A 25937-nucleotide genomic window follows, 5' to 3' on the forward strand; every position below is an offset into this window, starting at 1 on the left:
AACAAAGTCCTAACATTCATGGTGCATACTTACCAGTGGCAAAACACACATAAACTTATGATGTTTTTTAATTGCATAGACGTAATAGAGTCTTAATTCCTATTCGTTATACTGTTCTTAATACAGCTTGACCTCTGCAAGGAGAATAGCATTTCAAGACACACAACAAATCTTTAGTAGTCCCATACTCAAAATATCTGAGACTTACAGGGCGCCTATCTGGCTCAGTCAGTGGAGTGTGTGACTCTTGATCTCAAGGTTGTGAGTTCAAGCCCTACTCTGGGTGTAGAGATTAACTAAAAATAAATCTTTCAGAGCGCCAGGGTGGGTCAGTTGGTTAAGGGTATGCTTTCCGCTCAGGTCACGATCCTGGGGTCCTAGGATTGAGCCCCATGTGAGGCTCCTTGCTCAACGGGGAGTCTGCTTCTCCTCCCTCTACCCCTCCCTCCTTTCATGCTCTCTCTCTCAAATAAATCAATAAAATCGTTTTAAAAATAAATAAATAAAATCTTTACCAAAAAAAGATTGAGAATTCCTGACCTATGAAAAACCTCTCATTCTTTTCACTCATTCATTTTTTTGAGTTCCTAGTAAAACATGAGGCACAATGGTGGGAACAAGACAAATAAAACAATCCCAGAAATCAGTCACTTTATAAATAGGGAGAAAAAGAACACACACCTCCCTCCTGAGGGAGACACAGGCAAAGCGCTGTGTTGGAACCTAGAGGACAGAAGGATCACAATGGGTTAAAAGGGAACCATAAAAAACTTCCTAAGGGAAGTGGCACTGGAACTGAGCAGGCGTTTATTAGAAGGAAAAGACAAAGGGCAGCAAAAAGCAAAAATATAGAGGATACATTTGGAGATACATTTAGTCTTTGGTTGAAACACAGGAATACAAGGAATGGAGTAATGAAAGATAAAAGTGGAAGAGTAATTCAGCACAAGGTATGAAATACTTTGACTTTCAAACCAAGGAACCTGAATAAATTTTAATTTGAAGGGCAACTGAAAGGCACTGAAGGATTTGGTATTAGGCAATCACATAATTTCTGTGAAGTGCTGTGGGCACACACTAGAAAACAGACTTGAGAAAAGCGTTGAGTGGTAAGGAAGTAAAGGTAAGGCCTTCCAATTACCGAAGAAATCTGGCGGAGAAGAAAACCTCTTTTTTTTTTTTTAAAGACTTATTTGAAGGTGGGGGACAGAGGGAGACAATCTTCAAGCAGACACACTGCTGAGTGAGGAGCCAGAGGTGGGGCACTATCCTGCAACCCATGAAGTCGTGACCTGAGCTGAAATCAAGAATACGACACAACCGAGCCACCCAGGCACCCCAACCTCTCTTCACTTTCTGACCAGGAGAGACTCAAACAGATTTATAAGTAGTAGCTAAGAGTCTTTGGAATGAAAAGGACTGAAAATACAAGAAAAAGACAAAACCGTAGTATAAAATCCTGAAGAAAGAAAGGAATGACATCAAGACCACAGTGTCTATCTCTTCTGTTTGTTATCCTAAGCTCTGAGGTGGATAGGCCATTTGGCCTTGATCTCAGTGTCCTACAAGTTGTAATTTAATGAGGTAAAAAAGAACCTAGTAAGTTCCTGTTTTTCTAAAAAAAGATTTAATGGGAAATGAGAATGAAAAAGAAACAGCATAAGCAATGTCAGTTCTCAAGAGAAGTTGCAGGGTGATTGTGTTAAGCCAACTCCAAATTTATACTTCTTTGTGCTTATTCTCTCCCTTTAATATTTAAATCACTTAGAGCTTTTACTAATTATTTCTGTGTCTTCTGCAGTTTAAGGGAGCAAGTTTACTTCTTCCAAAACAACCCTTCAGTATTTGAAAAGTGTTATCAGGTCTTCTAAAAATTTAACATTCCCAAATCTTCATTGCTGGCATGTCAATTTCCAAATTCCTCTCTATTCTTGTCAACCTTCTACACAGGTGATTTAGTTTGCCTGAAAATATGGTGCCTAGAACTGAACGTAATACTCCTTAAGTAGTTGGATAACACAGAATAGAATAGAAACACTTAACTTCCTGGATTTGGATTATATAGAAATATAAATTTCTATATTACAACCTAAAATAGCATCTGATGTGTTTTTAAAGTGGCCATGTCACACTTCTGATTCAACTAAAACCCAAAGAAATTTTCACATAAAATGAATATAATCTTCCTACCTAATATTTATATACAATAGAATTGAGCTCAACCTGAAATTTGCTATTAATCAAATGTGACAATGAATATAAAACTTACAAATTTAAATTCCCTGTAAAAACAATAGTAGAATGTTGACAACTGTTCAAGATGGGCTCTGAGTACATGGGGGTTCATTTTATTATCCTATCTACTTTTGTCTATGTTTGAAATTTTCCATAACAAGATTTTTTAAAGTATTTTTTAACAGATTTTATTTATTTCAGAGACAGCGAGCGAGCGAGAGCGCAGGGGCAAGGGTGGGTAGGAGGAGGAGAGAATCTCAAGCGGAATCTGCGCCCAGCCCAATAGGAGGCTCGATCCCACCACCCTGAGATCATGACCTGAACCCCAATCAAGAGTTGCTCAACCTGACTGAGCCACCCAGGAGCCCCTTTAAGTACATACTTTTTTTTTCTTAAGATTTTATTTATTTATTTGAGAGAGAGTGAAAGCGAGAGAGATCACAGAGGGAGAGGGAGCAGCAGACTTGCCACTGAGTGCAGAGCCCGATGGCGGGATCGATCCCAAGTCCCTAAGATCATGACTCGAGCCGAAGGAAGAGGCTTAACCATCGGAGCCACCCAGGCGCCCCAAGTACATACTTTTATTTATTTTTTTTAAAGATTTTATTTATTTATTCATGAGAGACAGAGAGAGAGAGAAGCAGAGGGAGAAGCAGGCTCCCAAGGAGCAGGGAGCCCGATGCGGGACTCGATCCCAGGACCCTGGGATCATGACCAGAGCAGAAGGCAGACGCTTAACCATCTGAGCCACCCAGGCGCCCCCAAGTACATACTTTTAAAAAGAAAGCTCTGTACAAACCTTCAAACGCTCCCCTTCTTACATAATCTATGATCTCATCCTTACTTCTTTTTCCAGCCTCATCTTCCACTTTATACCCCTACTTTCCAACTATACCAACTTATCTTTTGTCCCTTTCATTGTATAAACTTTCTGTGCCTCCATGATTTAATACTGTTTTTTGAATCTTCATCCATCTAACAAAACCCTACCTTTCTGCAAAGCTGAGTTTAAATATTACTTCTGTTAAGCCTGCACACTCTAGCCTAGCAAAAAAAACTAAGCAAATAAAAGGTGGCTATAAATGCTTACCCAAGTCAGTGCAACAGTTCTTCTTAAGGGCTGGTTTGCCCAAGGTTACAGAACTCTGCTGAGGCAGAGCTGAGACTAGAATCCACTTCTCCTGAGTCCAAATCTAATCATCTTTCCATTTCCATGCATTAACTTGATGGTAACATAAACGAGTAGGATTAGGAAAAGGTTTTTCTCATCACCCTAGTACTCATTTTACCAATGGACCACAATGTTTGCTTGCTCACACATCAAAAGCAAACAAGAGCGTTCTCTTTCCCCCACTAGCTACGTGGAAGAGGAAGACAGAAGGAAGCAAGCAAAAATTAGAGATACTATGCGAAGGGTAAGTAGGAGATTCCGTAACAGGATCTTTCTACCCAAGAAGTAATAATCAAAACTCTTCACCTCAGAGAAATGGCAACTCACTCATAAATGCATCATGCATTCAGCATGCTTTGTACCCACCGCTGCACACGGTCCCTGCGCCCAAGAAGCTTTATAGCGGAACCAATACCTTTTTTCAGCGGTATCTTTAATACTGTATTCAGATCTCTCCAGGAGAGAAGCCTCAGTAACCAAGTTTTCAAAGCAGGTTCACAGACCAGCAGCACTGCTCAGCCCCGCTTCATCAACTCCAGGCCGGCAGCCCCCAATTCTCAGCGGATCAGACCCTCTCACTTCCGACCGCCAGAACACGCATCGAGCAACTAAAAGCGGTACACACACTAAAACGAGCAACTAAGAGCGACACCTGAGAGTCTTTCTCCCCTTCCGCACCTCCCCTCCCTGACTTACGTCATCCAGAAGCGCCGAGGACGCGGGGACAACGCTATTAACGGTACTTCCTTGTCACGTGACGGGTTACGCCCCTGCTTGCGCGTGGTCCCTCCCCCTCCGGCCGCGGTCGCAATTACGCTCTCTGCGGCCTGCAGTCCACGGGTTGCTGCCGGCTGACGACGCAGCGCCAACAGGGACCGGAGGACCTTTAGGCTAAAGGGGTGAGCCAGCCAGGATCCTGGAACCTTTCACAGCTTGAGACCGGCGAAAGGAAATGAAACAGGCGGGAACCGGCGGGGGAGGGAGGGAACTAGCGGAAGGTGTCATGGCGGCCGCGCTCTGGGTCACGTGCCCGGCAGGCCCGCCTTGGTACTTCCGGTCACGTGCCCTCAGAGTCCTCGCAGCCAGCGATGGAGGCGAGACCCCCCAGTAACAGAGGCGGTGGCGACGGCGGTGGCTACTGGGTTTCAGCGTTCTCCCGGCAGCGTCTCTAAGAAGCGCAGCGGAACTCGACCCGACCCAGCCCAGTTACGTACTCCCTGCCCAGGGCCGTAGCTTCCACCTGGTAAGTTTAGACCGAAGAATGGGGGTGGGTGGGTGGTTGAGTGAGGAGTTGACAGGCCCGGGGGCCGCAGGACGGCGCGGATTCTACCCCTTTTCCCTGTGTCCCTGTTGCCGTCGCCACAACTCCTAAGTCAGCCGTCTCGGTAGCCCTTTATTGTCCTGAAGCGGGGGATAGGCGACCCCTAATCTGCTGGCCTGTGGGAAGTCTGCCCCATTAATAAAAGTAGGGACTCGAAGATTTACCCAAAGCCAGGATCAGACGTGGCTCCGGAGAATGAAGGACGTGGAGGCCTCTGCCTGACAGAGGATCCCTTCCCGTTAGGAAATGTGCTGTTAAGTCTTTCGGCTTCTGTAAGAGAACAGCTTTCACCGTAGCGTCTGCACACCTTTTGCTTGACCTGTCAATCCTACCGCTTCTTAAAACCTTAACGCGTGTGCCAATCCGCACGCCCAGTTTTGTTCGATGCCCAATTTTATTGTCTTGTAATGATGCAAAATAGACCAGCAACCCATGGAAATGTATAATTATTTTATAAATTCCCCAATGTTCTCAGAGACAAAATTGACTAAAGGAGTATATTCAGTTGACTCTTAAACGCTCGTTTTGGCGTCTGTATAGTGGGGGAGGGGGAAGAAATATAAAAACTTACCCTTTTGCCTATTGGAAGACCGAATTTGAAAAACATATAAAAACTAAGTGATTTGAAATGCACCTTGCAGTATTAACTCCATGAGGCAGTGGAACAGTTTCTCCCCACGAATTCTTACTGTGAACTCCAGTATACAAAACAGCATGCTCTGATGGAATTGAATTTGGGAGGGCCAAGCCCCACCCAGTCGGCTTCCCCTCTTGGAACAGTTTGAAAACCGCTTAACTGGGCTTTGGTAAATAATCCAAAATTGCCAGCCCTAAAATAGATTTTTAAAGTCAAAACTAACAAATGAGATGGAGGAGTCACAACAGAAGGGAAGATAATCTCCAGTATCAGGCCTATGGCTTACGGAAGGACTGGGCTCAGGAGAGAACTTTGTACCTTTTAGCAGACAGACCTAAATCCCTCATTTGGGAAGAAGGGAGAGATCATTTGAGGCCATTAAGCCTGTTCTTCTGCCCTTACTCAGCTGACATTTAGCAGTGCAGCAGATTGAAAGTTTGAGTTTCTCTTAGATGATATTATATACATTCACAGTAGTGTAGATGTAAATTAACCATGCAAATGCAGGGCGGGCTCTTTTTTTTTTTTTTTTTTTTTTGGTGGGCTCTTTAAAAATACTAGGAAGATTGGTGCAGAGAGGAATCTGTTTAATAAACCAAATGATCAGCTTCCTGCATGTACTGCCCCGGAGGCATTTATCTTCTCCCTGCTGGTTTATCTTTCCACCTTTTAGCCCTGCTTTTCTGTGCTGCTGGGTTTTTTCCCCAATCATCAGACTGAGCTTTCCTAGCATTTTGACCACTATTTCTACCTCATGGATACTGCTGCTAGGGGTGTCTTGTGCCCTTCCTCTTTTCTCTCTTAGCCTGCCTTCAATGTGGCTAGTATCAGGCATTCAACTAATAAGTCTCTCCCTTCCCCACTTTGATTACTAACTGATGGCTCTCTCAATTTTGATATTGTACTCTTGTCGGCATGCAGTACTTATTGGTGAATTTGAGCATACGTTTCGTTCTGTCTTGGTCTCTGTCGCATTTTCCTCCTTCTGCCTCTCCCTGCACTGCTGTAAAATGAAAAAGTGCTTGGTCTCAAAATTGCTACATCAGTTATTCCCCTTAATAGCTTCATTGTGTGTGTAGCTTTCATTAAAATGGTAAATTTTGTTCTCTTTTCACATACTTTCAAGGCCCTATTCCCTGTAATGCTGAATTGTTAAAATTTTTTTGGATTGCCTCATAGCAAGCAGCATTCCAGATCTCCATTTTGTATGCTGGCAGATACAGCAGCTCTCTCTAATAATCCTTCTTTTAGAGGCTGATATGGAGTTTAGACTTCACCTGTTGTCCTTGTTCCTGCCCCATTTATCTCTGCACATTAGAAAGAGATGTAATTTAAAGGTTTCTGTTGATCAGTTTCAAATTCTTTCTATCCCTGTTTCCTTATAAGCCAATTACTGGAATCTCTGAGGAATGATACTGTGATCTCTGAGAGCTGTAATGCTTCCTGGAGTTTAGCCAAGGATATATGTGCAAAGGTGTCTTATGTATCTTACCAAGCTGGTGTTCTTTTAACAACAAGGATCTTAAATAGGTGTCACAGGTATTTATTGGACTCTTCATATAGGCCAAATATGTGGCTGGGTGCTGTATTGCAGTGAATACAATACATGCACCGTCTTCCCTTTATGAAGCTTGTAGTCTGTCAGGGGAGAGAGACATTAAAAGAATTACTTTAGAAATTAATTATCTTTGTGATAAGTGCTATCAAGAGAACAGAAAGTCTTGCCTAGTAATTTTGAAACTTAGTACTTTAAGTACCAAAAAAATGAGTAAAAGCCAGTTGATAGGAAAGGAGGAGAATGTGCAAAGGCTCAGCAAGGCATGTACATTTAACTTCAAGCAAATATTTAACTGCAAATGAATTAATCCCTTTACTGGAGGATCTTGCTATTTAAAGAAGTCTTGTGGCAGATAATTTCATGAAGTAAATAATCTTTTAAGTAGGGTCATCTGGGTGGCTCAGTCAGTTGAGTGTCGGAGTCTTGGTTTCGGCTCAGGTCATGATCTTGGGATCCTGGGGTTGAGCCCTGTTCTGTGCTCAGCGAGGAGTCTGCTTGTCCCTCTCCTTCCCCCTCTACTCGTCCCCCGCATGCGCACATGTGAGCTCTCTCTCTAATAAATAAAAAAATCTGTAAAAGATAGTTTTTTAAGTAAAGCTAGATCTTCATCGAACTGATTTGTTTAAATGGAACTAACCAATATTTTTCATAAACAAAATATTCTGTGGCTGTTATAGAGGCCTACTGGGAAGAAGTTTTTGCTACCCAAGGAGTGAGCCATCTTTCAGAAAAATCTGGAAATCACATAAGGCATTGTAGGATATCCCCACTGATTCTATTAAACTTTCTAAAACTTGGGCGCCTGGGTGGCTCAGTTGGTTGGGCAACTGCCTTCGGCTTGGATCATGATCCCAGAGTCCTGGGATCAAGTCCCGCATTGGGCTCCCTGCTCAGTGGGGAGTCTGCTTCTCCCTCTGACCCCACCCACTCTTGGCTCTCTCTCTCTCAAATAAATAAATAAAATCTTTAAAAAAAATAAATAAACTTTCTAAAACTGTTCTTGTACAATCAATAGAGGTGCTACAAATGAACAAGGAAATTTGCCAAGCAAGTTAGCTGAGACAATTGACTAGTCATCCCAATGTTCAATTACTTATCTTTGATTTATTTTTAGTGTTCTCCCAAATGGATTTTAATATAAATGGTTTTACATGCTAGTGACTGACTCTGATGGTTCTCTCCATCTAATTCTCCATTTTACAGTTTCAGTGTCTTCAACTCATCTTTTCTTTCTTACCTCCTTGTGTCAAAAAAGTTTTTCTGTTCTCAAAACCTAGCACTTTTTAATTTGTGCCTATAAGCCCAGTTAATGGTAGACTTGCTCTATCAGCTGTCCTTGCTCACTGCTTTTCCTCCATATATGGACATACTTAAAATTGTCTGCTTTCCCCCTGTCCATAAAGCCTCCCCTCCTATCTTTCAGATTTCGATTCACGTTTCCTAAAATGTGGTTTGTATAGTATACAGTGTAACTTCAGATAGTACAAACTTTTTTTATTCTAAGTTGTTATAATGTGTATTATAATTAACATTTAAGTATTAAATAGTTCCATAAATGTTATAAAATTTTCTTTATACATTAAATTTTTTAAGTAAATAAAGAACAATTGATACATATTACAGAAATTTTGAAAATAACAATTGTTTTCTTATACTAACACCCCTAACACTTTTCCCATATTACCTTATAAATCTCTGGTTTGTTAGGGAACAAACTCTTAGAAAGACTTTTTTAATAACTATTTTTCTCATTATAAAATACGTATTTAGTATAATCCAGAAAACAAAAAGAACATTAAAGTTGTAATTCATCACCCATAGGTAACCACTATGAAGTTGGTGTATATATCCCTCCAGTCCTTGCAAAATAGCATGGTGGAACTCCAAGGTCAGGCTGACCCAGATTCAAAGCTGTCTACTTCCTTGATGTGTTGGGAAAGCATCTTGATTTTTTTAGACCCAGTTTCCTTTATCTGCAGAATAGAACTAATAATAGAACCTACCTCAGGATTGTTAACTGGGGACTGAATGAGATAATGCCTATAAAGGACTTAGCCCAGTGCCTGGCACGTATTAGTAAGCATTGAGTACCTTTTTTGTTTTTTTAACGTAAGCTCTACACCCAACATGGGGCTTGAACTCATGACCCTGAGATCAAGAGTTGCATGCTCTACCAACTGAGCCAGCCAGGCTCCCTACATTGAGTACATTTTAGATAAATTAATAATATGAAATCAAATTACATGTCTTTTTTTCTGCTTTCTTCGATTATCTAACAGTGTATCTTTCCATGTCATTAAATAGTCTTTTCAGACAGTGGTTTTTCAAACTTTAAACAGTAATAACTCTAATCAAAATCTAGGAGGGTGTTAAATAAGTAAATCAGTTAAAAGATGGTATTATATATTAAGAACGTTAGTCTTTGTCGTGTATGTTTTATAGATATCCAAACTGGAGATTGTAAAACAACATGAAGTATTTTCATTGGCAAGTGAAAAACAAGTTAATTTATCTCCACCTGCATGACTCAGTAGCACCTCACACTCTTCATGTCCAGAACTGAATTCCTTGTCTTCGCTTTCAGTCCTGTTCTTTCTTCTAAATTCTTTCTGTAGATGGCACCACTGCACTCATGTCAGTAGGGCTTAGGAATGGGGTATGAGCAAGCAGCCATGACAGCCTCAGTGCTTGCCGTGTCTATTCATCCTGCTTCCTCAGTATTCCTCCTTGTCCCTTCCTCTCCATTTTTGCTGCCACCAGCCTGGTTCAGACCCTTGCTAGTCCTTCTCTTAAGTCTGTCTCATATTGTGAAAGATTAATTTCCTAAGATATAAATTACTGCCTTGTTCAAAAGTCCTTAGAGGTTTTCTGTTGTCTACCATGTATGGTGGCATTCTCCACTGTTTCCATCTTAACCATCTGATTCCATATCCCTTTGATCTTTATCATGAACTTTATACTACATCCAGAGCAGACTACTTACCATTCCTTGTGTCTCAAGCCTTTGCCCCAAACTGTTCCCTTTGCCTGTACTGCCTATCTCCTTTTCTCTGTCAGAATCCTTATATAAGACCCAATCCATAATTATGTATAAAAAAGAACAAACTACTGATACATGTAATAATGTGAATTTCAAAAAACAGGTTAGGTGAAAAGTCAGAGACAGTATATGGTGCATGGTTCTATTTATACGAAAACCTAGAAAAGAAGGAAACTAACCTGTAGTGATGGAAATCAGAAAATAGTTGCTGGAGGGTGAGAGGAAGAGAATTGAATGGAAAGGAACATGAGAGAATTTTGGGGAGGTGGTAGAAATGTTCTCTGTCTTGTTTTGAGTAATGGTACATAGGTATATACAACTGTCGAAATACATCAAACAGACCACCTAAGATGTACGCATTTTGGTGGTTTGTTAATTATACCTGAATTTTTTTAATTGCACTAAAAAACCTATGACAAACCTTTGACAAAACCTCTTCTGCAAAGAAATGGCCTCTGAGTCCTAATTCAGACGTTTTTTATCTCCCTTTAGGAACCTCACACATTCTAATTTATATACACAGATACATATCTTTATCTCTTTAAAAGCAAAAATCATTATTGTCAGACATTTATCTTTGGATAATCCCTAGATTTGTTGGCTAAGCACAAATTTATTGAATAAATGTATTCTCATTGACCCTTTTTCTTTCTGTTCCTCGGGTGGAGTAGCCTGTAGAGTACCTATGAAAGGGAATATTTAGGACTCAAAATTCAGGAAATCAACTCAAGAGAACTTAAGATTTCACTTTTTACTTGTAATTTTTATTTCTAAATTACTGCTTGAGTAAATTTTTTGATTGTAGCTACACTTGTGGTGAGTGAGCATAACTTGTCAGATTATATATTATACATATGAAACTAATGTAATATGTGTCAACTACAATTAAAATGTGTTTTTTTAAAGATTTTATTTATTCATTTGACAGAGAGAGACAGCTAGAGAGGGAACACAAGCAGGGGGAGTGGGAGAGGGAGAAGCAGGCTCTCCACTGAGCAGGGAGCTCGATGCGGGGCTCGATCCCAGGACTCTGGGATCATGACCTGAGCCGAAAGCAGACGCCTAACAACTGAGCCACCCAGACACCCCTTAAAATGTTTTTTAATCCAGTCATATTTTTCATTAATCATAAGAGGTGATGGTAGAATTGCTGATTTCCATTATTTTTAATGCCTGCCACTCTTCCTGGTGCTTACTTTTCCCACTATGTCCGAACAGAGATGTTCCTCAATTATTTTGCAATAATCAGTGGCAGATCCAGTATTTCATTGTTCCCAGTTGTTTTAACCTCCAGGAAAAATGTTTCAATCAAGCTTCACTTGTTTGCTCATGGCAAATTTAATTCTTATGCCTGTGTTAATTCTTATACCTGTGATATGTTAATTTCTCTACAATTGTATTTTAAGATATCCCTGAAAAAGTAAATATTTTAAAATTATGTTTTAAATCATCTTTTTTGAGAATGAAAACTTAGTCATCACTTCACCAGAAATGACATATATGGGGCATTTGTGCTATCACATTTCCCATCTCAGCCCATGGCAAACATTGCCATCAATCATGGCTTTTTTCCTGTTAAGCCCATATAGCCTCAAATTCCCTTTCAGCCTCATATTACAGACAGCCACACCCAAGCCTCTAGGATTTGGGTTGAGCATTTATCCCAGGACTGGGAAGGAAGGAGTAGAGGTAGGGAGACTAAAAGCTGTTGCCTAGATAATGAATTAGCCATATACAGGTGAATCTTCGGCCAAGACCTGGAGAACAGTTGAAGACATTTGATTGTTAAAGGATGGGGGAAATAGCATCTGAAGTGTTAAGGGTTAAAAGTTTTATTTTAAAGCACACAGGAAGATATTTAGACCAGGAATCCGGAAACGTGGGTGTGGTTTCAGCTCTGAGAGAGGTTCTGGGAAGATCACACAAACCCCATGGCACTTAGTTGTTGCAGCTAAAACAACTGAACTAAACATTCAATAGGGTTCTAATTCTAAAGTTCTACAATTCTAGATCTAGATTAGATAAAAGACAGTATATCTGTAGTCAAGTCATACATTTAAGACTTAGGAATATTACTGAGGAACTAAAAGTAAAATTGAAAATACTCTGATTAGAATAGGTAGAAATGGTTTAAAAACTGCCAAGTGTCATAAACTGTGTTGTATAAATTCATACCTGTGGTATGAGCAGATGAAATTTAATTTTAAAGGATAATGCCATACAACTTTATCTTCAACTTTCAATCAGGGACTTTTTTCCTCCTCATTATTAGTTTAGGTTTAGATTTGGAAAGGACTCCAGAAGTCAACAAATCTGATCCTAATTGAGATGTGAAATTTTTTGTCTCTGTTAGCACTTTCTAGGCATCATGGCAACTTCATCGGAAGAAGTTTTGCTGATTGTGAAGAAGGTGCGTCAGAAGAAGCAGGATGGAGCTTTATACCTCATGGCAGAAAGAATCGCTTGGGCACCTGAAGGCAAAGACAGATTTACAATCAGCCATATGTATGCAGATATTAAATGTAAGTCATCTATACTAAGGTCTGATGGAATATTTGTTAGTTATTTTATAAAAAGATTGCTCATATAGTCTGTGGGTTTTTTATTATAGTGTCCAAAAAAAATCAACCATATTGAAATAATTATAAAGTGGGACCACTGAATATGTGTTATTCTGTAACCTGTGATTAGTAATATACTTTGTATAGTTTTATATAGTAAATCTACGTCATGTAAAGCTCTCCATGTGTATCTTCTTTAAGGAGTTGCATAATAGTCTGCTAAATGGATATACAGTCATGTATTTAATTAGTTTTCTGTTGAAGGACAGTTAGGAAGTTTCCAGAATTTTTTTAATGCAAACAATACTTCAGCATAGTTCTGTGGGGTAATATCTTTGTGAGGTTGTATGTGTGAGATAGATCCCTGCAGTAGATTTACTGGTTCAGATGTTTCATATGTTTAAACGCGTTAAAATGATAGATGATGGCAGATTGCCCTTTCATAAAATTATCATTTAAGCAAGTAGTCTAATTAATCTTCGGTTATGTGGCCATCATCTGTTGAGAGAAGATAGACTCACTTTTTTATTGGACGGAGATAGGAGATACAGGGGTATCCTTAACAAATTGTGGTATCTGAACTGCAACCGTTAATGTGAATTCATTTTTTTTCCTGGATAAAAAATTCTTCTCCTAGATAAAATCCTGTGTAGATTTCAAGGAACATGACACCTCAAAAAATAGTCAACCTTACACATTCAAGTGCTCAATTTATAAATGCCCTTTGTGTGTCAACAGTGGCCCTAAGAACTTACCTCTATTTTGCTGCTGGAAATGACCAAGATTTTCATCTGTCTCCACTGAAATAATTTGAATTTTAACTTTCAAAAGGAAATACTGTTTAAAATTCATCATAATTAGGTCCTAAGCTATCTGGTCTTTTGTCCACTATTCGGGTAATACTATCTCCTTTTCAAAAGTCTGTGGAAGGGGCGCCTGGGTGGCTCAGTCGTTAAGCGTCTGCCTTCGGCTCAGATCATGATTCCAGAGTCCTGGGATTGAGCCCCGCATGGGGCTCCCTGCTCAGTGGAGAGCCTGCTTCTCCCTCTGCCACTCCCCCTGCTTGTGTTCCCCCTCTCGCTCTGACAAGTGAATAGATAAAAATCTTTAAAAAAAATAATAATAAAATTCTGTGGAAAAGTGCCTCACCAAGTTCCTCCTAGTATTCTTACAAACTAACATTTGTACCAAAAGAAACTCATAAATTAGGAACTGCCTCTATTAGCATTTCTCTTAAACAGGAAGCTGGTCTTGTAGCTGTGCAAAACACGTACTCATTGTGATACCCACACACACAATGAAGAATATACCCTTCTATTTCTTGACAATTCTTCTGTTACTGAGGAGAGCGCATACCCAAATCTAGATCTGCACCAGATCAGTTTTTGTTTTAAGTTGAATATTTGAAAAAAATACCCATTTCTGAAAGGAACCACTGAAAGTTATCAATAGTAAATTACTAAGGTGAAAATCAGCAGTTAAGTAAGCTAATTAAAAAACTTCAGGGGGCACCTGGGTGACTCAGTCAGTTAAGCTTCTGCCTTCAGCTCAGGTCTTGATCCTGGGGTTCTGGGATCGAGCCCCACATTGGACTCCCTGCTCAGCAGGGAGTCTGCTTCTCCCTCTCCCTCTGCCTGCCACTCCCCCCTGCTTGTGCTCTTTCTCTCTCTCTTTCAAGTAAATAAATAAAATAAAATAAAAAACACTTCAGAAGTAGGCCTCTCAGAGGCAAAGTCTAAGATGGAACAAGGATAAACCAATGACTGAGAAAAGATACCTAGAAAGGGGTGATAGTTTTGTTTTTGAGAAATAGAATACCAGAGTAGGCTGGCTGACAGTGTAATTCCTCTATATTGCTGTTTTTGGTAGTAAGATATTTTATCTAAACTGTTGATCTGGAAGTCGCATCTTTATTGGAAAAGTTTGTTTAGGACCTAGGTGATTTGGGTTGTGAGCTCTAGGCAGCTTGTTTCACACTACCAAGAGTCTCCCATTTCATGGGGCAAAGCCCCTCCATCTTTCTTCCCCTGACAAAGACAAGCACTACTATTGCCATGAGGCCCACTACTTTAAGAGTACAAGTTCTCCATTATGTTGGTGTATTTTGAGGTTCCCAACCTCAATTTATTATGAAAAGTTTCAAAGAGAAAAATTTTAAGAATGGTACAATGCATACCTATACAATATGTCCCACTTACTATTATGTGTGCAAACACTTTGCTCTGTAATATTTTCACACCAAGAAATTTTTGGTAACAATGTTTCCTCATTTGTCCCAATAATGTTTTCTGTAGCAGTGATTTTTTTTTTTAAACTATATCCAGTCTAGCTTCACAGATGGAGTTGTAGTCTCTTTAGTCTTTATAGGCTTGTCACATATCACATTCTGATTATGTTTGCTTGCCTCTTCAAGGTTTTCTTTATTTGTGTAGACCTGTATTTCTCAAAAACTGAAAGTAAGGTCTACACGCTTGATTATACTCAGATTAAACCCTCGCAGCAAGGACACCTCCTAGGTGATGGTATTTACTTATTATCCTATCCCCACAGAAAGCCCGTAGTGTGAGGTTGTGCCACCCACTTTGGATGAGACGAAGTTTCATCACTGGGTTGAAGTCGTGACACCAGATCTCTCAAATGTAAAATTATGTATTCTTCTTTGCAATTAGTAAGACATGGGCTGTGTTTTGGAGTTTTTTGAATTATGACAGATCATTTTTATTAATGATAGTGTTTTTTGGAGTCTGATGTTCAGGGTGGGTTCAGGACTCCTAGTTGGCTATTTAGAGATCTGCCCCAGTTGAATGGAAACAAAAGCCCTTTAGTATCTTGAGGTGGAGGCAGTAAGTGAGAAGTGCCACACAAAGAGGATACTAAAGAAGGAAGCAGAGTGTTAGCAGTGAATTTGTTAAACTGTGCTCTGATTATATTTGATTATTTGAGAAGAGGGCATTTCTGCAAAAGCATTAAGATTGGAGCAGGGCAGCTAAAGCCCAAAGGAATTCTGAATTTTCTTGGGAGGAGAGTAGCCTATTGTTGGACAGTTTCCAGTGTGGGTGTCCTCATCTAATTTGTCTCATGCTTCTTTTTAGGCCAGAAAATCAGTCCAGAAGGAAAAGCTAAAATTCAGCTTCAGCTGGTGTTGCATGCTGGGGACACAACTAACTTCCATTTTTCCAATGAAAGCACAGCTGTGAAAGAGCGAGATGCAGTGAAAGACCTTCTCCAGCAGCTGCTGCCCAAATTCAAGAGGAAAGCGAATAAGGAGCTGGAAGAGAAAAACAGGTGAAGGGGGAAAAGAATAAAGAGACACTAGGTTCTCTCCAGTCTCTTAGTAGAGTAACAGCTTATTTCTTATCCCTTGTGCTGCATTAAACTAAATTAACTGCCTCAAGCCTAACATCTGGTGAGGAACACAACTGAGACTCAGAGGTGATAAGGTCCTTTCATTCCTTCTCCCAGTTCTCTTCACAGAGATGACAGGAAAGCATTAGAAGTATGTTTGTAAATGAGAAACCTGAAAGAAATCACATTGTAAGAAAGTTGAGAAAACATGAAATAATGAGTTTCTGATAAGACAAATTAATTCCATGGCCAGTATCTTCCATGCCATCTATGCTTAAGTCTCTAAGTGCCTATCAGTGAGAAACTGGTGGCCGGAAAATCTCAACCATACCTCCCCCTTTTCACGTTCATATGTGAAAGAGAATGCAGTACAGTTCAAATACAGGCATGGTGACCTTTGTATCACTGGATATAGAGATGAATAACATCAAATCCATACCCTCAAAGAGTTTAGTCTTTGCTTTTTCAGCCTTCCATTTATCTTCATTTGTTCCTCCAAAAATGTTTTTTGTTTGTTGTAATTACTAACAAATGAACTAAATGACCTCTGCTGCTCCAGCATCATAAAATGGAAGTCGAGTGTCTCAGGGTTTCATGTTGTTAAAGTAGTTAAAGTCTTTTTAAAGTGTTACATAAGTAGTGTTTTATTCTAGAAGTTCAATATATTCAATATATTCTATCACCAGAATGCTGCAAGAAGATCCTGTTTTGTTTCAGCTTTATAAAGACCTTGTTGTTAGTCAAGTGATCAGTGCTGAGGAATTCTGGGCCAATCGTTTAAACGTGAATGCAACAGAGAGTTCTACATCCAATCATAAGCAAGATGTTGGCATTTCTGCAGCATTTCTGGTATGTGACCCTTCTGGATTTCTGAAGGGAAAAGAAAACCTTGATATATGTGTTAACAATGCCGTTTTTTTGGTAAAACTTAGCATTTCCTTAAAGTAAATTAGTGGATACTTTGCTTTCTATGGTATTCTTCTAAAATATAAATATATGCAGTACTGGGGCGCCTGGGTGGCACAGTCAGTTAAGTGGCTGCTTTTGGCTCAGGTCATAATCTCAGGATCCTGGGATCGAGTCCCACATCAGGCTCCCTGCTGGGTGGGGAGTCTGCTTTTCCCTCTCCCTCTGCTCTTCCCCCTGCTTGTGCTCTCTCTCTCTGTCTCATTCTCTCTCTCTCAATAAATAAAATTAAAAAAATATATATATGCAGTATTTTTTAAATAGATACTTTTTGCTAGCTATACGTTTTGGTTTGGGGACTTGACCTTTACATGCTAGAAAGTAAATGGACTTTATAATAAAGAGAATCTTTTAGCAATTGGAGTAATACTTGTTTCCCCTAATTCTTTTAAATTTAGAACTTTCTGATACCTTTCTTTATGATTGCTTTATTTATAATACAGAGTTAAATTTGTAATGACCATGGTGTTAATAGAAGAAGTAAGATTTATAAAATGTATTTTAGTGAAAAATTGGGAATACCTTACCTGTAGAATTAGAAAGTGGGATTCATTTAGTCTATACCCTGGTGGAACCAAAGCGGTATTTATGCATTTAACAAAAATTTGAGTACCAATTACATGTTTAGCATCTTCCTGGGTGCTTAGTAGTGAATTGAATTAATAAGGCCTTCCCTAAAGAAACCAGTCAGATACTATTTGTTTAGTAACTAAGGTTTAAGTTGTTTTGGTAACTCTACAAATCTTATGGGTTTTTGGGGGGGGGGGTTGGTTTTATGTATTTTGACAGAGAGCGAGAGACAGCAAGAGAGGGAACCACAAGCAGGGGGAGTGGGAGAGGGAGAAGCAGGCTTCCTGCTGAGCAGGGAGCCCAATGCAGGGCTCGATCCCAGGACCCTGGGATCATGACCTGAGCCGAAGGCAGACGCTTAACAACTGAGCCACCCAGGCGCGCCCCGTACAAGTATTATGTTAAAGCTCCACTAGCTGTCTCCCTATTTGACCATGTTGAATTTTCAAGGATGCAGATTTTACACATCAGTAAGATTATGTGAAACCAAGCCAGGCTTCTTTGAGCCCTCTCTCAATGCCAAAAGTAAGGGTGAGGAACTTAATTTCTGTCTCTGTAGTTTATTCAGAAAGTCTGTTTTGCCAGCTTTGTCCAGTGTCTATTATATGCTTACACATCTTCCCCCGATATTCTAATGAATATATATGTGTGGTTTTTATCTTAGGCTGATGTCCGGCCCCAAACAGATGGATGTAATGGTCTGAGATACAATTTAACCTCTGATATCATTGAGTCCATATTTAGGACCTATCCAGCAGGTAAGAAGAATCAGTTTTTCCACATAGTTGAAATATTTCTTTGGATGAGTTCAGTAATACATCAGTGAAAAACAAAAAGCATTACCTTTATTCCTGATGAAGTGCAATAAAATATGTGAAGACGTGGTAGTTATTAACGAGTCAGTATAATGTGCTGTCATCAGTTCATTGGTATGCTGACTTTCCCATTCTGCCATCAGTCGTTCTTAAACTTTATTTACCCTTTAGCATACCTGCACAAAATGACCTTTTCAAGAGGCATCAGTAAATGAATCTCTACAGCAGTAATTCAGATCATCCTTCATGCTGCCTCCAGAATGACCTTTCTAACCCACAAATCCTTACCCTTGCAGAAATCATTCTAAAAGTATCAATGACTTGACCCCAGCCTTAGTAATTTATGCTGTGCAGCCAAGGTTGAGAGCCATCACTTCAGTTATTCTACCGACTAAACCGTTCTCTCTCACTCCCTCACTCCTGTTCCTTTAGTCTTTGGAAACAGATATCAAGACCCCATAGAACTCAAGTATTGCCCCACTGCCACCGCTATAAAATCCTGACTTCTTTGGGCAGGTAAAAGCCTCCCCTTTGCTTCTGTAGGAGCTTGTGTCTGCTTCAGAGAGCTATCAAATTGTAATGTAATTATTTTCATATTTTTCTGATAGTAATAATTATATATAGTGTTTGTTATATACCAGACACCATTCTGAGGCCTTTATGTATATTAACTCATTTTAGTCATTACAAATAATTCTATGAGGTGGGCGCTCTAACTACCTTTGTATGACGGATGAGGAAACCAAGATGCAGCGAGATTATGTAATTTGCACAAGATCATATAGATTGTAAGTGGCAGACCTAGGTTTTTTTTTTTTTTAAAGATTTTGTTTTTATTTATTTGACAGAGACACAGCAAGAGAGGGAACACAAGCAGGGGGAGTGGGAGAGGGAGAAACAGGCTTCCTGCTGAGCAGGGAGCCCAATGCAGGGCTCGATCCCAGGACCCTGGGATCATGACCTGAGCCGAAGGCAGACGCTTAATGACTGAGCCACCCAGGCGCCCCCAGACCTAGAATTTTAAACTCAGCCTCTCTGGCACAAGAGACCATACTCTTAACTTCTTTGCTGATTGGACTATGAGCTCCTGGAATGTGCTGAACTAATAGTCTGTTGGGTATTGATTCTTGGTATTTCTACTAAAACTGTGAAACTTGTTAATTCTCTTGGAGCAAGACAAGGTTTTGTTTGTAATTTGTGAAGATTCATAAAGGTAGTGTATTACCTAAGCGCTCAAATTATATTTGTTACGGTTAGATTATTATATATAGTATATAAAGTTGAGCAGTTCAATCTGGTTTTTACTATTAGTATATATTTCAATTAATTTGAGAGATTTTAAGAAATGGAAATTCTGTATGTAACTTTTATGGGTTTTTTCTACAGTAAAAATGAAATATGCAGAAAATGTTCCCCACAACATGACAGAAAAGGAATTTTGGACACGTTTCTTTCAGTCCCATTACTTTCACAGGGACCGGCTGAATACAGGGTCAAAGGACCTCTTTGCAGAATGTGCCAAAATAGATGAAAAAGGTAACTGTTTATCCCTGACACACATTAAATTTAATTTTCTGCTCTCTAGTCAGTGCTGTTAGTGAATTTTTTATTTCTAAGGAAGGTCAGACTTGACCAACTTTTTATTTCATTGATTTTCCAGGGTTAAAAACAATGGTTTCATTAGGAGTGAAAAACCCACTACTTGATTTGACAGCTTTGGAAGATAAACCATTAGATGAGGTACGTGGTATTAAAAGAATTTATGAGTGGGGTGCCTGGCTGGCTCAGTTGGTAGAGCATGTGATTCTTGATCTAGGGGTTGTGAGTTCGAGCCCCATGCTATGCATAGAACCTACTAGAAACAAAAAACATACATATTTTTTAAGGTTTTATTTATTTATTTGATTGAGAGATGGAGAGAGCACAAGTGGGGGGAGGGGCAGAGGGAGAGGAAGAAGGACAAGCAGACTCCCCAGTGAGCACAGAGCCTGACGCAGGGCTCAATCCAAGGACCCCGAGATCACGACCTGAACCAAAATCAAACACTTAACCAACTCTAAGCCACCCAGGCACCGCACAAAAAGAACAAATTTTAATTAAAAAGAATTTATGAGAGAAAACAGCCTTCCTAGTCTTCAAATAGTTTAAAAATTGCTTTCAGTGTAGATATTCCAGTTTTGAAAATATAAAATAAAGTTTTGTTGTTTGGAGTGATTTATCAGAAGTGCTTGTCAGTAGCACTGTTTGCTATTATAATTGCCTTGAAAAATTGAAATTCCTATATGACTTGCTAAACCTTTTTTAAAAGAATTTTCCTCCCATTGGTACTTCTCTAGGTAATGTGAAGACTTGATGTATTTGTGAGTCAAGCTTTATTCTCTGACATTAATCTAAAGAAATGTGGCTAAATATCAGTAGGCCGAGAAAAGATAACAAACATTTTTCCATAGCCCAGTGTTTGTCAGACTTTGAGCACACCCATGACCCTTGCGCCCGCACTAATTCCAGTAAGTTTCAACAGCTAGACCACCAAGTATGCACCACCTACCTCCACATCATGACTACAGACTTACAGATGTATCCAGTCATGGTGAAAGATGGGATCCCTTTTGATTGAGGGATTCCCTACCTCTCAATTCCCTCCCTGCCCCTATTTGTAAGCTAGGAGCTGGCCTTCCTCAGTTATTCTCTTCACACTCAGATATTCATTTTCTTACCTTACTTTTGGCTCCTCTTCTGCTGGCCATAGACACATGCTTAAACCTTCCTGTCTTTTCTTTTTCTAAACTTTTTCCTTTATTTTAGTGTATGGTACTCAAGAGGTGAGGAAACCAGTGTTTAAACTTTTGACCTACAGTCTTTAGCAGAAAGTAATCCTTGGTGCCCAGATGAGTCGTTTCCTTAATGAAATTGAGTTTTCTTGGTAATTTTCCACATTCAGGCACTTTCTTTGTGAATTTCAGCATATTAAAACATGGTCCTCCTTAATCATCCTGAAAAAATAAAGCTTTGTGAAGCTTAAAGATATAGCTTAATATGGGCAGAAGATTTTAGTGCCTTTTTTTTTTAATTTTAAGGTTTTATTTATTTGAGAGAGAGAGAGCAGAGATTACAAGCAGGCAGAGGGAGAGGAAGAAACAGACTCACTGCTGAGCAGGGAGCCTGATGTGGGGCTCGATCCCGGGACCCTGGGATCATGACCTGAGCCAAAGTCAGACGCTTAACCAACTGAGGCACCCAGGCACCCCATTAGTGCTTTTAAAAAAAAATAAAAATGGGGTGCCTGGGTGGCTCAGTCATTGAGCATCTGCCTTCAGGTCATGATCCCAGGGTCCTGGGATCGAGCCCCGCATCAGGCTCCCCGCTCAGCGGGAAGCCTGCTTCTCCCTCTCCCACTCCTCCTGCTTGTGTTCCTGCTCTCGCTGTCTCTTTCTTTCAAATAAATAAATAAAAAATATTTTTAAAAAATGTAATAAATAAAAATAAAAATGTTGCTATATTGGGGTGTCTAGTTGGCTCAGTTGGAAGAGTATGTGACTCTTGAACTTGGGATTGTGAGTTCGAGCCCCACTTTTGGGTGTAGATTGCTCAAATTTTTTAACTTTAAAAAAATGATGGCATATTACACATATCCATGTGTGACTTTGTTCTTCATTTTGCCTATTATCATTATCAGTTCAAGGTAAACCATAGTTGTTAAGTACATAGACTATAAAACCAAACTACCTGGCTTAGACTCTCTCATTTTTTTTTTAACATTTCTAAGGCCAGTTTTCTTATAAAATGAGGTTGATAGTACTGACCTTAGCAGCGAGTAGGAAAATTGAGGAGATGTTGGTTAAGGGTACCAACTTGCCACTAGCAGATAAATAAGTTCAGAGATCTGATGCACAACATATAGTCAACAACGCTGTATTACAAACTTCAGAGTTGCTGCATCTTAGTTGTCCTTTCCACAAAACAGGAAACGATAATCACATGACATGACAGAGATGTCAGCTTTAGGGTAATCATTGTAATATATAAATACCGAGTTTTAACACATTTTATACCTTTAACATAAAATATTAATGTGTCAATTATATCTCAGTTGAAAAAATGCAATACAAAAAAGATGTTGACTTTATAGGATTGCTACAAGAGTGAAGAGTGTGGTACACAGTGAGTGTTCAACAAATAATAGGTGTTGTTATTATTTATGTTTTTAGTGCCTGCCCAGTATTCTATTGTATGGAAATGTAAGCATTTATATAACCAATCCCCTTAATAGAAATGTTAGGTGATTGAGTTTTTCCTTTGGTGCCTCTTTTTCCTCTGTCATCCTCTAGTTGTTGTAACTCTCCCATGTTACGGCCTTTGGCCACCTTCTGAATACATCATATTCATTCCATTGCTTTAAATACTAACATGTAATGATGAATCCCAGGTATCCCTGGTCTCTCTGACCCCAGAACTCCAAAATTAGGCATCCACCTGCTTACTTGCTATCTTCACTTAGGTACTTCACAGTCACCGCAGCATAAATGTACAAAATGTAGCCTTTTGTTCCTCTCTTAAACCTATTTCTTCCTGGGTCTTCCCTCTCTCAATAAAAAAAAAAAAAAAAAACGAACAAAAAAAAACATGGCCATTGGAACGCCGGAACGCCTACAGTGGCTCAGTCGCTTAAGCGTCTGCCTCCGGCTCAGGTCATGATTTCAGGGTCCTGGGATCAAGCCCCATGTCAGACTCCCTGCTCCGTGGGGAATCTGCTTCTCCTCCCTCTGCCTGACCGCCCCCCCCCCCGCCGCCGCCTATGCGCATGCACCCACGCTCACATTTTCTCTCTCTCTGAAAAATCTTTAAAAAAAAAAAAAATTACCATGTACTCAGTTGCTCAAGCCAAAACCTGGGTGTCTCCTTGATTCCTCCCCTTCCTTTACCTCTAACATTCATTTATCAGCAAGTCCTGTATAATACATCTCTGACTTGTCTACATCTGTCCATCTCCACACCTAACACCCTCTCACTATTATTAGACTACTGGCATTTTTGTTGTGATTGCTTTCATTAGCTTCCTAACTGATAATCCTGTTTCCACTTTTGTTCCCTATAGTTACTTTTCCCTGTCAGTAAGAGTTATAAACCAGATCATAATAGTTTTCTGTGTAAAACTGATGGATTCTCGTTGAACTTAAAGTCAAAACTCCTACAAGGCTCTTCTTGATTTGGCCTCTGCCTGCTTCTACCTCAGTTTGGGCCACTTACACTCATTCATGTTCTAGATACCTTCTTTCAGGTCCATTCCAAGCTTTCTCTACCTCAGGGTCTTTGCACTTGCTATTCCTCCTTCCTGCTCTTCTGCCTAACTAGCTTCTACCCATCTTTTAGACATCTGTTCAAAGACTTCTTCAAGAGAGACAGTCCCTAGCCGCTCTATCTGAAGTAGTGCCTCCTCTCCATCCAGTCACTGTATCATGCCACCCTCTTTATTTTCTTCATACCATTTGTCATTTTCAAAAGTGATCTTCTCTCAGTAGAGTATAAGTTTTGTGAGGGTGCCTCTTGTTTACTGGCCTCTTCCCTGCATGCGGCATATAAAAGGCATCAGTAATTATTTGATAAAGGGATGAATGGTGTTGGAGTCTTTTTGTAATCTTTCATTTACCTTTATAGCCTTATGTCTCACCAATTCCTGACCCACGCTTCATTCAAGGTGTAACTGCAGTACAGAAAAATGCCATGACACAATATGCGTTATGTTGTTTGTACACCTATATTTAAGCAGTTTCCTTTCGCTGAAATGTTACTGTCTTCATGTCTGGCTTGCAAACACTTGATCAATTTATGGTGCTCCATGAAGCTTTTTTGAACCTACCTCTGCTCTCCTCCAGTGGGATTGGCTCCTTCCTCTCATGCAGCACATAGAAGTCTTAACCATGTGTACTGGCTTACAGCCCAACATCCTACTAACTAATATTCTGGTTCCTTTAGCACAAAGTCTTTTTTTTTTTTTAAAAGATTTTATTTATTTATTCATCAGAAAGGGGGGAGAGAGAGAGAGAATACACAAGCAGGGGGAGCAGCAGGCAGAGGGAGAAGCAGGCTCCCCACCGAGCAGGGAGCCTGATGCGGGACTCGATCCCAGGACCACAGGATCCTGACCTGAGCCGAAGGCAGACGCTTAACCGACTAAGCCACCCAGGTGTCCCCTTTAGCACAAAGCCTTAACAACTTTCTGTCTATAAGGCCTAGTACAAACTCAGTACGTGTTTGAAAATATCTGTTTCTCCAATACCTCTTTTTACAGAGCTTGGAAAAGTTGACTACCCTTGCTTAGACTAATATTTAAAAAGTTACAAAGCCAGAATTTGAATCCATATTTATGTGCCTCCAAAGCTCATGCTTTTTTCCCCACTGTATTCTGTTTCTTCATTTAATATTTTGCTAACTATATCCAAAACTGCTCCTTAAAAAAATTCACGGTTCGGGGCACCTGGCTGATTCAGTCTAGAGCATGCAACTCTTGATCTCAGGGTTGTTAAGTTTGAGCCCCACATTGGGTGTAGAGATGACTTAAAATATTTTTTTAAAAAATGCATGGTTTAAGGTTTTTTTTTTTTAAGATTTTATTTATTTGAGAGAGGAAGAAAGAGCACAAGTGGTGGGGCGGGGCAGAAGGAGAGAGAAAAGCAGACTCCTTGCTAAGCAGGGAAGCCGATGTGGGGCTCAATCCCAATGGTCCTGGGATCATGACTTGAGCCACTGAGGCACCCCAAAATGCACAGTTTAAGATTATTTTTGTGATGGCAGAAGGGGCATATTGTATTTTTTATGTGTATGTAACTTTTTAAATATTTATCTGTAAAAATTGAGTAATGCTCAGAATTAATATAGGCCCATCATGCAGAGAATTTTTTCAGCTAAGCATGTCTCTCATAATGGATAAGAAAACCAGAAATTTATTTTGATTTTTAATCTTCCAATTGTTTCTCACAGGGCTATGGCATTTCTTCCATGCCATCTACTTCTAATTCTAAATCCATAAAGGAGAATAGTAATGCTGCCATCATCAAGAGGTTTAACCATCACAGTGCCATGGTCCTGGCAGCAGGTCTCAGGAAACAGTTAAGTATACATGCAAAGGTGTAATAACTAGGCTTTTCAAGGTAGCCAGATGGAATTGTGTGGTTGTTCTGCTTGTGGTTTTTAACATTTTCCCCCTTTGTTTTAAGAGAAGCACAAAATGAACAAAATGGTGAGCCCAGCAGCATCGATGGAAATTCTGGAGATGCAGATTGCTTCCAGCCAGCAGTCAAAAGGGTATGGGTAAAAAGTTCAGAAGGTTTAGAGCTCAGGTTTCTCCAGATACCTTGTATAACTGCTAGAATTTTATGTTAATCCTTGATTACTTCAAATGACTCTGTTTGTCTGACCAAGACAGTAAGCATTTGGCGTAAATTGTAGAACGTTTTAAAGAATCTTGGTTTTAACTTGCCAGCCAGCTTTCCATGCACTCCTGTCTATTAACTGTTCTTATTGGTTTTGTTCTCTTTTTTTCCTTCACATGTACACATACACACATATTGACATACAGTTTGTGTTCTGGGCAAGAGTATTCAACAAAGGCAGGATGACAGGAAGAAAAACTAAAGGTTTGTGTATATGATTTTAAAAGATAGGATTGGGGCCTCATATTAAACCTAGCATTTGAGAGTTAGAAATGTGTTCTTATTAAA

General features: G+C 39.7%; 2 protein-coding genes across 6 annotated transcripts in view; one reads left to right on the forward strand and one right to left on the reverse strand.

Annotated features, from left to right (window-relative positions):
* HPS5 (HPS5 biogenesis of lysosomal organelles complex 2 subunit 2) overlaps nucleotides 1-4219 on the reverse strand; it is a 49430-nt gene extending 45211 nt beyond the window's left edge. For 2 of the 4 annotated variants that reach the window (XM_027578573.2, XM_027578575.2), the window contains exon 1: nucleotides 3822-4086. The gene's annotated coding sequence lies outside the window, so the exon portion shown is untranslated. The other 2 variants (XM_027578574.2, XM_027578576.2) reach the window with 2 other exon arrangements.
* A 112-nt stretch (nucleotides 4220-4331) lies between these two features.
* GTF2H1 (general transcription factor IIH subunit 1) overlaps nucleotides 4332-25937 on the forward strand; it is a 37453-nt gene continuing 15847 nt past the window's right edge. For both annotated transcript variants that reach the window (XM_027578578.2, XM_027578577.2), the window contains exons 1-9: nucleotides 4332-4649; nucleotides 12316-12484; nucleotides 15616-15808; nucleotides 16555-16717; nucleotides 18069-18162; nucleotides 19606-19755; nucleotides 19880-19959; nucleotides 25198-25325; nucleotides 25434-25521. In XM_027578578.2, coding sequence (XP_027434379.1) covers nucleotides 12331-12484; nucleotides 15616-15808; nucleotides 16555-16717; nucleotides 18069-18162; nucleotides 19606-19755; nucleotides 19880-19959; nucleotides 25198-25325; nucleotides 25434-25521 — 1050 coding nt within the window. In that variant the 5' untranslated portion in view covers nucleotides 4332-4649; nucleotides 12316-12330. The remainder of the gene's footprint in view (nucleotides 4650-12315; nucleotides 12485-15615; nucleotides 15809-16554; nucleotides 16718-18068; nucleotides 18163-19605; nucleotides 19756-19879; nucleotides 19960-25197; nucleotides 25326-25433; nucleotides 25522-25937) is intronic.

This window comes from Zalophus californianus, chromosome 11 (genome assembly GCF_009762305.2).
Source record: "Zalophus californianus isolate mZalCal1 chromosome 11, mZalCal1.pri.v2, whole genome shotgun sequence".
NCBI classification, from domain to species: Eukaryota; Metazoa; Chordata; class Mammalia; order Carnivora; family Otariidae; genus Zalophus; species Zalophus californianus.